This window comes from Syzygium oleosum, unplaced genomic scaffold (assembly GCF_021117445.2).
Source record: "Syzygium oleosum isolate NSW1041296 unplaced genomic scaffold, Sole_v2.1 Sole_v2.01, whole genome shotgun sequence".
In the NCBI taxonomy this organism is placed as follows: Eukaryota; Viridiplantae; Streptophyta; class Magnoliopsida; order Myrtales; family Myrtaceae; genus Syzygium; species Syzygium oleosum.
Genome location: NW_026607485.1, coordinates 23688747 through 23698458, shown reverse-complemented (window position 1 = coordinate 23698458; position 9712 = coordinate 23688747). Strand labels below are relative to the sequence as shown.

At 44.8% G+C, this 9712-nt stretch overlaps 2 protein-coding genes across 4 annotated transcripts; one reads left to right on the top strand and one right to left on the bottom strand.

Moving 5' to 3' along the window:
• Positions 1–1019: 1019 nt before the first annotated feature.
• On the bottom strand, positions 1020–2779 carry LOC115676148 (uncharacterized). Of its 3 annotated transcripts, none has more exons than XM_056302519.1 (2): positions 2159–2779; positions 1020–1569 (listed from the first exon to the last, which is right to left on the bottom strand). In XM_056302519.1, exons 1-2 carry the CDS (start codon positions 2657–2659, stop codon positions 1513–1515), a joined length of 558 nt encoding a protein of 185 aa, XP_056158494.1. In that variant the 5' UTR covers positions 2660–2779; the 3' UTR covers positions 1020–1512. The 3 variants fall into 3 exon arrangements, with proteins under 3 accessions (XP_056158494.1, XP_030454892.1, XP_030454891.1); XM_030599032.2 differs by having other exon boundaries at positions 1020–1575; positions 2159–2778; XM_030599031.2 differs by having other exon boundaries at positions 1020–1578; positions 2159–2773.
• Positions 2780–4607: 1828 nt separating this feature from the next.
• Positions 4608–9669, top strand: LOC115676250 (monocopper oxidase-like protein SKU5). Its single transcript, XM_030599127.2, has 9 exons — positions 4608–5419; positions 6158–6267; positions 6377–6647; positions 6731–6869; positions 7026–7383; positions 7651–8016; positions 8119–8197; positions 8561–8757; positions 9188–9669. Exons 1-9 carry the CDS (start codon positions 5237–5239, stop codon positions 9303–9305), a joined length of 1821 nt encoding a protein of 606 aa, XP_030454987.1. The 5' UTR covers positions 4608–5236; the 3' UTR covers positions 9306–9669.
• Positions 9670–9712: the final 43 nt, after the last annotated feature.

Sequence of the window (9712 nt, the reverse complement as noted above, 5' to 3'; positions counted from 1 at the left end):
ATGCTGAAACTGAAAGAAGATGGCCTAGAAAGCTTGTAATAAATATTGGAATTGGAGCAGCAATTATACTATTCACAGAAATATTTAACATTGTAAATTATGGGTCCAAGGGCGTCCCCTATACATCACTTGAGACTGATCACTCAAATAATTAGGGGGAATTATACAGGACTTATCAATTACTACAATTGTAAAATCCCTGGACATCTGTTAGAGAAAGTTGATGCAAAGGTTTGCGAGTTCCAGTAGGTATTCCATTAACTGCAGTTGGATCTTTTACCTTTGGAATGAAGAAACACTATATCTACTTGGACATACTAGTCATCCAATTTAATCAACCACTCATCCAGAATAAAAGCCTTCAATTTGTCGCATCTTCAGTCTGATAAGATCCTCCTCATATGTTTCGTTTTTTTTTCTTTTTTTTTTCCGTTACAAAGCAATGACTAAGGAAAAAGGTCCAGAAAAGAGGGTGATAGAGGAAGCAATTGAAAAAACTGTCTGAATCTGAAGTCCAGAAAAGATTTAGTGACTACATAATCCAATATGTAGTACCACGACAGAGAGGTAACTCAGCTGGAGAATAATGTTTACAAAGAGATCGCATTCGCAAATAAGAAGCTGCACCTCTGTACAAAACAAGATACCATTGGATTGAAGTTCGACTGCTGTTTTCTTGTCCAGTTACAGACCTGAAACCAGTTTTCTTTTAAGAGAAAGGATATGCTAAGATGAAAATCTACACGAGAGATAAACACTCACGATCACTCCTTCAAAAACCTTTGCTCAAAACTCTCCCATATTTGAAACTCAAGTTCGACAAGAGTTTTCACCTGAGCATAAGGATGTGAACACGAGCCAGTTAATATAGATTTCTCACATGGCATTACAGAGTTCACCATGATACCTATCTAGGTCCTCTAAAGATCATACATCGCCGAGGACTCAAGAACACAATTCCACAAATTCGTGTATCAATTACAGAAAATGGGGAAAAGGTATTGCAACGGATGAGCTAATTTTCAAAATACTGAGACTGGACAGAGATTCTTATTTCGATTTCCTCTGCTAGGGAGGCATGTGTATTTAATAAAATGCTTACACTATAAGAAGAGACCTCAAGGTATCGATCATGATTATACCGATAACTCAACAAATTGAACAAACAAAATGAACTTTTGCAGAGCCTTTTCACCTGAAATAATCTCACTCCCTGCTCCAGTCTCCCTTTATCTTTTCCTTGGTGGGACACTGGTTATTATGGAGTTGGCACCTGAACTACTTTTCCTCTCAATCACCTGCCATCATCCTTTAGACTGGAGCTGGGCCATGTAACATGCACACTCCGCACCGTTCGAAGGAAAAAGCAAGCAGCAAGCACACCGACTGAATTAAAGGGTAGGACCTCCTAAAACCGAACTCGCCGTATCACATATACAGGGGAATTGGGATTCGAGCAATCCTGGAGCGGAGCCATCTCACAACTTTGATGATCACATTCTCTTCGAACGCTTACAGAACTTCCCTTGCAAAATGCCCCTGATCAAGTCGATACCGCAGCTTCCCCGACTGACTCTGCTTATGAAAACAAAAAAACGAAAACAGAGTTTCAATAAAAGTGGACAAACAATAACAAATGATGCTGCTGCTTTAAACGTGGAAGACACTCGGCTATTGAGAACTCCGACCCACGACAAACAATCATAGCTTAAATGGATTCAAACACCACCTTGATTAAATAAATTATCCAGCTTTCATGAAGGCCAAGAAGAATAAAATAAAAAAGACTTCCCCAATACCTGCTGATGATACTAGAACGGAAACAAGAGCCGGAAATTCGCAAGCAACGGTTTTGAGATTAGAGAAAAAAACGCATAATTGAGCTCAACTGTGCTCGGTGCTGCTCAAACGACACTCGAAAGAAGCCTGGCGGATAAATTTCACAGGACAACCTTTCACCAAATCCACGTTCCACACTTGCTAAAAACACAAAATTTAGGCTCATACGAGCTTCGTATATAGAAAAAAAAAAGGCGGAAAAAAAATTCAGACAAATCACCGAGACACCCGGCATTTCGCGGAAGAATGCAGCTGGTGCGCGAATTCTGAAGAGTAGGAAAATGTCAATCACGCAAGTCGTTTAAAGTAAAGCAGAGACCTTGGACACGGCCTCGGCGATCAATTCCCCGTCGCGGAAACCGCCCATCTCCTCCGCCCTAGCCGCGGTGCAATCGGGGGGAGTCTCGAACAGCGACAGGGAGAACTGCTTGAAGACCACCCCGACGTCGAAGTATATGAGGCCGGAGCTGGGGATGTCGACCCTGATCCCCTTGACGGGGAACCACAGGAACAGCTCCTGCGCGGAGATCCCGGAGAGCGCGCCGATCTGGCCGTAGCTCAGCGTCCCGGAGACGTTCCGGTCGTAGTGCAGCTCGCTCTCGAACTTGGCGTTGCAGGCCCGATCCAGGTACGCCTCGAACTGGCCGCCGGCGTCGATCCTGAAGCCCGTCACCCCCTTCGGCAGGAGGCCCATCGGGAGGCCGTGGGACCTGAGGACGTCGTAGATTGACGACGACGACGCCGGCGAGGAGAGGTGCGAGGCGGCGGCGAGGGACTGGATGAGCGAGGGCAGGAGCGCGAGGAGGACGAAGGGAAGCATGGCGTTCTCCTCTCCGTGGGCGATCGCCGGTCAGAGCATGAGCGCCTCCTTCTCCGCAACTGCAATGGCGGGGGTGCCTCCCTCGCTTCGAGGTTTTTGCAGGATTTTTGCAGAGGCAGAGGTAGAGAGAGAGAGAGAGAGAGAGAGAGACTGGGAGGAGTGAAGAAGGGGACAGTGATGACAGCTTTGAGTACAGGTCGGATCAACAGACTTTTCAATTATTGGTGGTGACTGGTGGGCACCCCCCGCTCCCGCCGCGGGCCAAAGAGGGACCGCCACGTGGCTCCCCGCCCGCGGGGGGTATTTCCGGGAGGGGAGGTTGCGGGCGGTGACGTGGACGGCGAATCGGGGCGCGCCGAGTCGGACGGAGATGACGTGGACGGCGTGGGGGGGGAGGCGCGAATTTAGGAGGGGAGGCTTGCAATTTAATATTCCACGTCGGAAATTAAGGAGGGAGAGAGGAAGGTGGAGAGGAGGGACAAAGCATGTGAGAGGTGGGGGGAAGTCGTGGCGTGATGATGATTATGATTTTGTCTTGACACGAATAATTAAGGAAGACACTAATAATTCACTTCTGCTTGAATTTGTCGCCAGCGTCGAAGGATGCGGTCCGAATGCTTCGGGTTTTACAAATGCGTCCGTACGACCCGACCCCCACCCCCCCTTCGTTCAACGGCGGCATGGATTTAGATTGTGGCGAGTTTGGGGCTCGGCCAGCTTTTGCTCGATCGCATTCATTGGCAACGCTACAAGGGAGATTAATGTCGACGCTGCCGACGCACAACCAGCAGATCTGTCACGGGTAGCGAGTCCCCATTAGATTGGACAGCAATAATTCGTCCTAATTGGGTCAAGGCTCGATACGATTTGCTGGGATAGGTTGGGCAAATTGAACCGATGGCCAGGGGGAACATGCGTGCTGTAGGACAGACAAAGGTCGTGCGATAAAATGAAAAGACAGCTAGAAATAGTCCCAGTCCGAAGAGCATCTCGAGGTACCGGTGTTCGATGAGACGCGTTTGGTGTTGTTGCGACAGGGCTTCAGACGCCTGAGCACCGCTAGTGAGCTTGTGCTTAAGCGGGATGTGAAAATGCGGGAATGTAAAGGCCGAGACGCTTAAGTAGAGCATCTTGGGGTGCCGGTGCTGGTGCCTGCGAAGAACTTAAAGTCTTTGATGGAAAGCGTTTTCTGTCGCTCAAATGAAGTTTTAGATGCCGATATGAGTAATATGAGCTCGTAATCAAGCGGGGACATTAAAGTGGTGGAATGTTATTGATAGGTTGGACCGGTCGACCGGCTAAGATCCTTTTGATTTGTATTTGCTTAATATGCCCCCTTTTTGAGGTTAAAAGGTACCCTTAATCACCATAAAAAACAAAAGAAATCGAGTTCTATACATGAAGGAGCGTTCCAAAGTGTCCGAGACAGGAAATCCTTATATAGACTCTTTGCCTGCGAACCCGATGCGATCATAGCCATCAAATTTTGCGGGAACAACGTGAAATCCAAATGGTCTTTACATGACCAACGGTTACGATTGATCTGCTATGTGCGGGCTTCGATCCGGAGAAGATGTTCCGGCGCGATACTCTTTAAGCAACCGACTAAAGTGCTGTATGAATTGTAGTATTGGGCGCATCCTGTGAACTTTCCTCCCCACCGCTTGCTAAATGAAAAGGTCCCAAAGCTGGCCGAACAATTGCGGCCGTTTCGACACCGGGTTGGGCTTTGATCTCCGGCCCATTGGGCCCCGGACACGCTCGAGCGCGGTCGCGGAGGTCAAATGGGCCTCGTGGGTCGGGCCCTATATCAGGCCCATATATCGCCCCATCTTGTTGCATTATCCAGCGCAGAAACGCTCGTGGGCTTTTGCCGGGTGCGTGCCCCGTGTACAAGAACAAAGAACGAACGTGCGGCGGATACTCCGTATCTCCTCACGGTTCTCTAACGTTTTCTCTGTAATAATTGACCCGATAATCTCCATAACTAGTGGATGATGATCTACCCTTTCTTCTGTTCGAAGAGGCAGTCAAAAAGGTGAGAAAATCGATGGAACGAAAGGATCTCTCTCTTGCTTTTCACTGTTTTGGGGGGGCGCTTTGTCCTCTCGCTCCTGATTTTTCGAACGGCAGTTCTTGTTCTTGCGACCGTGAAGTGGAGTGAAGTGAAGTGGGAACGCAGGATGACCCGTCGGGGTTCGCAGCGGGATCGCTCCAGAATCTTTCCACCACCATGATTGCCGCCCGTAACAGTTCCTGCTGGTACCGTTCGACTCGACCCCACCATTTTCGTTTTGCGGGAAGGAAAAGAGTCGTAAAGCCACCGCTGCTTCGGCTTTGCTGGGTCACTCTCTCTCTCTCTTTCTTTCAAATTACATGGAACTGCGAGAAAGGACCAATGGGACCCATCTCGCAACTGGCCTCTCTGAGCACCCAGTTGTCACCACCGTTCTTACCCTCCTCTGTTCTCTCTCATCTGCGAACTTTGATGTCTCTTGTCTTGTTCGCAAGCATCGCTTCACTACCCAATTCCCCACTCGGTGAAGGGCTAGTCGTCGATATCCTCCGCCCTTATCCATGCGAAAGACGGAGTCGCAAATGCCATCCGGCGATTCTTTCGCCTCCTCCATCTCCTCGTCCTTGTTCTTGGCAATTCTGGTTCTTGGCTCGCTGAGCAGGGGATTAGCAGAAGACCCTTATGTGTACTTCGACTGGACCGTGTCGTATCTCTCCAGTTCGCCCCTTGGAGTCAAGCAGCAGGTCTCTTTCGCTTCGCGTTCACTTGCATTCGACTTTTGTTCTGTGCTTTTGCTAGTTGAAGCTTGATTTTTAGTCGGTTGTTCTTTCCCCGCTCTTTCTCACCGTTGTGATCGAGTAGGTAAATGCTGCTAATTAGTTGCTGATGGTGATTGCTAGGATGATTTCTCTTTTCTTGCTGAATGTTGAGTAATCATTTGGCTCTGCGTTTCCTGAATTCAAACTCTTCTTCCCCAGGAAAGGCCAATAGTATCAAAATTCTTGACTTCTAGAGACAGCTCATAGTGTAGCTAGGCTGAATTCTCAGTTTTGAACTACATGGAATCTGTTGAGTTTTCATCTTCCTGGAAAGTTTCTACTCAATGACCTTATGATTTACATTAGATGATGGAAAAAGCAACAGAGGGGAAAATGTAAGCATGATTTTAAGATTGTTTTTGGGTATAGTTTATTAGTTTTTTTTTTTTTGTCGGGTTCTTTTCCAGACTGCTGATTGTTTACAGGTCTTTTATCTTGTTGCGTTTTGGAATTTCTTGCAATACTTTTGCCTTTGTATGTCAAATATATTCTGATGCTTTGAGAATTATCGCTTTGACCATGATAGAAATTCACGCATATTACGTCTAGCAAGTGTGGGTGTGAAGATCTTTTGCTTTCTTCATTTCTTGTGATGCACTTAGCTTAGACAAGCCTGCTTCATCAGGATGCTAAAATGCCAACCTCTCATGACCAATGTTTCAGGTGATCGGGATTAATGGGCTGTTCCCGGGGCCCATTCTCAACATCACTACCAATTGGAATGTCATGATCAATGTCAAGAATGAGCTCGATGAGCCATTGCTTTTGACATGGTAACCTATAAACTGAACTACACACGAAGTATCATCCTTGAATATGGCCTAGGTAATCAGATATCAGAAGTAGTTGACTGCTAACGCTCGTAAATCATACTTTTGTCAGGAATGGAATACAACATAGGAAGAACTCTTGGCAAGATGGCGTATTGGGGACAAATTGTCCGATTCCTGCTGGATGGAATTGGACATACCAATTCCAGGTCAAAGATCAAATAGGGAGTTTCTTTTACTTCCCGTCCTTGAACTTCCAGAGAGCGGCGGGTGGATATGGGGGAATCATAATAAACAACAGAGATGTTATTCCACTACCTTTTGCAACGCCAGATGGAGATATTGCAGTTTTTATTAGTGACTGGTATACTAAAAGCCATAAGGTCAGTATCAAGTCTCTCTTGGTCTCACACTATCTACTTGATTCGTCATACAATGATCGTTTATACGTGCCTTTTGGAAACAGAAACTTAGGAAAGACATAGAAAAGGGAAAAGACCTTGGGTTTCCTGATGGTATCATCATTAATGGCTTCGGTCCCTATCAATATGACAAGGAACTTGTTCCAGATGGCATTACTTATCAGATAATCAATGTTGAACCGGGTAAGCTATGGCATACATCTGTGAGCTTTATAAGTTTTGGCCATATAGCGAGGGCTTTTAGAGTTATGCTTACGGGTAGTCACTTGATTTGCAGTACCATCCTCAAATTTTTTGTGATGGAGAAAGTAACACAACCTTTTGTTGTATGTGAAACAGCAAAAACGTACCGCTTTAGGGTGCACAATGTCGGTATTTCCACTAGTTTAAATTTCAGAATACAGAGTCATAACTTGCTACTGGTGGAGACTGAAGGATCATACACGGTTCAGCAAATTTACACAAACATGGATATTCACGTGGGGCAGTCATACTCATTCTTAGTCACAATGGATCAAACTGCAAGCACCGACTACTTCATTGTTGCCTCTCCAAGGTTCAACTCCTCTAAGGTCAGTAAAGCCGCTGGAGTGGCTGTGTTGCACTACTCCAACTCCCAAGGGCCAGCTTTGGGCCCTCTCCCTGATCCTGGTGAGAACGATGCGTATGCCTCAATGAATCAAGCCAGATCCATAAGGTTGTAGCTAATGGTAACTCTCATCTATTTAATACATCTAGTTTTATTATGTGCTGGATGCAATTCAAAAATACCGTTGAAGTCTTATACTTTAATCTGGTCCGTATCTATTTCTGCTTTCCATTGGCCTCATAATTTTCTTCACTATCTTGGGTATAACAAAGAGGTGAGATAATATGTTTGGACTCCGGTGTTTCTATTGAGTTACGAGCTTTTTGTTTTCTCCCGCACATGGGCTTGCTGATGTAATTTAAATCTGATATTCAGATGGAATGTCTCTGCTGGCGCTGCTCGTCCCAATCCACAAGGTTCTTTCAAGTATGGTGAGATTACTGTTACGGATGTGTATGTCATCCTTAACAGATCTCCGGAGCTCATCAATGGGAAGTGGCGTACCACCCTGAATGGTATATCCTATTTACCACCTTCAACTCCCCTAAAGCTTGCGCAGCAGTTCAACCTTCACGGTCTTTACAAGCTTGATTTCCCGGATAGACTAATGAACAGACCCGCCAAACTTGATGCTTCTTTAATAAATGGAACTTATAAAGGTTTTCTGGAAATCATCTTCCAGAACAACGACACTAATGTCCAGAGCTACCACTTAGATGGCTATGCATTCTTTGTCGTGGGGTGAGCCTCTAGTCTCGTCTTCTAAAAACTTTGGTACCCTGCCTCCTTTCTTCCCTAGAATTTAAAAGACAAATGAGTTGGCTATATTATGGTGCACTGCAGTATGGACTTTGGAGTTTGGACGGAACGTAGCAGAACCACTTATAACAAATGGGATGGGGTTGCTCGTTGCACTACACAGGTACCTCTATGCTCTCTCTCATGTGCTTGATCCCGAGCATGAAAACATTTTTTGGGACAAAGATCTTGCATTCACGGGCAAAGTGTTTATATATTTGGAAGTTTATTAACGTCTAATTATTGTTCTTCTTTACAAGGGTGCGTAATATCAGTCGAGTGCGTGTTATATTTGTTCTGCGTCATCTTTTTAGCGCAAACTTCTAGCTGGCGCTATTGTTGGCTTTACTTTAGCTGAATCTTTCTGTATTGCTGCTATGGAACTCTGAAGACATCTTTTTGTACTTGGGAAGGAAATTTGTTAATTAGTTTAGAAATTTGCAGAAAAAAGGCTTTGTATGATTTGGAAGTTCCATCTCTATTACAGGTTTTTCCAGGAGCTTGGACAGCCATCTTGGTTTCACTTGACAATGCTGGCATTTGGAATCTCCGCACTGAGAATCTTGACTCATGGTATCTGGGTCAAGAATTGTATATGAGTGTTATCAATCCAGAGAATGACACAACTGAGCTTCAGTTGCCTGATAATACCATATTCTGCGGTGTACTATCTTCATTTCAGAAGTAAGATCTCATGAAGCCAACAGGCAGCAGCTTAGTTAAGCACTACCTATTGTTTTAAGGAAATAAATTGGTAGCAATTAATATCTGTTACAGTAGATGTTTGCCATTGGAATGGACTAGATTAATATTTTGGTTGAGCATTCTACTTATCTATCTTTGATAGTTTAAATGCACAAGTCAATGCACAAGCATGCGCACATGTGTTTACATACTCACCTGCATACATCCCTAATTGACTTAAAATGCATCCATGCAGATGCATGCAATAGAGAAACATCCTGGGAGCCTCCTGATTTTTTTAACTGCATATCTCCCTCAATGAGTATTATATATTGGAAAAAGAGCTGTGGCCAACCAGGGATTTAGTATTCTCTTGTTTGAAACTTTATCATCTTTCCTTAGAAAAACCTTTTTGTTCTTTGTTCTGCAGCGATCAAGCTCGGAGATTCAAGTTTTCCGGCGCACCATCTATTGCTAATGCCTGTAAAATATTTCTAATAGCATTAGTAGCAGTAGTGTTTGGGTGCTTCGTCCTTTCGCCAATTTAAATGATTCAGCAGCGAGGACTTAATGTTAGCAAAATGCGAGCATTTTTCCATGCTTCGAGGTTGAAGGCATGCTATGGCTTTTCGATTGTGGAGGTCAAGACGTCAAGAGATCAAGTCACCGTACAATTTTGCTGGTTGAGAATGGTATCAAAGAGGTGGAATTTCCCAGTGGTGATTAAATCTATCTTACTACACAATTGAAAGTGTTATGCATGTAAGAGAGGATTGCAGGATACTAATTTTAGAGGAGTGAGTCAGTAGGATCTCTATACTTAATATTGCCGTCTCTGTTCATTCGTCTTTTTGTAGGAATTTGTATTATTTTCTATTAGATCTTAATGGAAGTGTTTATTCGTGAGCCAAATTAGATATCACTTTTAAGGTTCCTCTTCAGACATTGCCTTCCA

Excerpts from the sequence above, each read along its gene's own strand:
- LOC115676148 (XM_030599031.2), bottom strand. The coding sequence starts at position 2,659 with ATGCTTCCCTTCGTCCTCCTCGCGCTCCTGCCCTCGCTCATCCAGTCC. Across the intron at positions 1,579-2,158 it reads TCGCCGAGGCCGTGTCCAAG|CAGAGTCAGTCGGGGAAGCT; the intron begins GTCTCTGCTTTA and ends TGTTTTCATAAG.
- LOC115676250 (XM_030599127.2), top strand. The coding sequence starts at position 5,237 with ATGCGAAAGACGGAGTCGCAAATGCCATCCGGCGATTCTTTCGCCTCC. Across the intron at positions 5,420-6,157 it reads CCCTTGGAGTCAAGCAGCAG|GTGATCGGGATTAATGGGCT; the intron begins GTCTCTTTCGCT and ends CCAATGTTTCAG. Across the intron at positions 6,870-7,025 it reads GATAATCAATGTTGAACCGG|CAAAAACGTACCGCTTTAGG; the intron begins GTAAGCTATGGC and ends TATGTGAAACAG.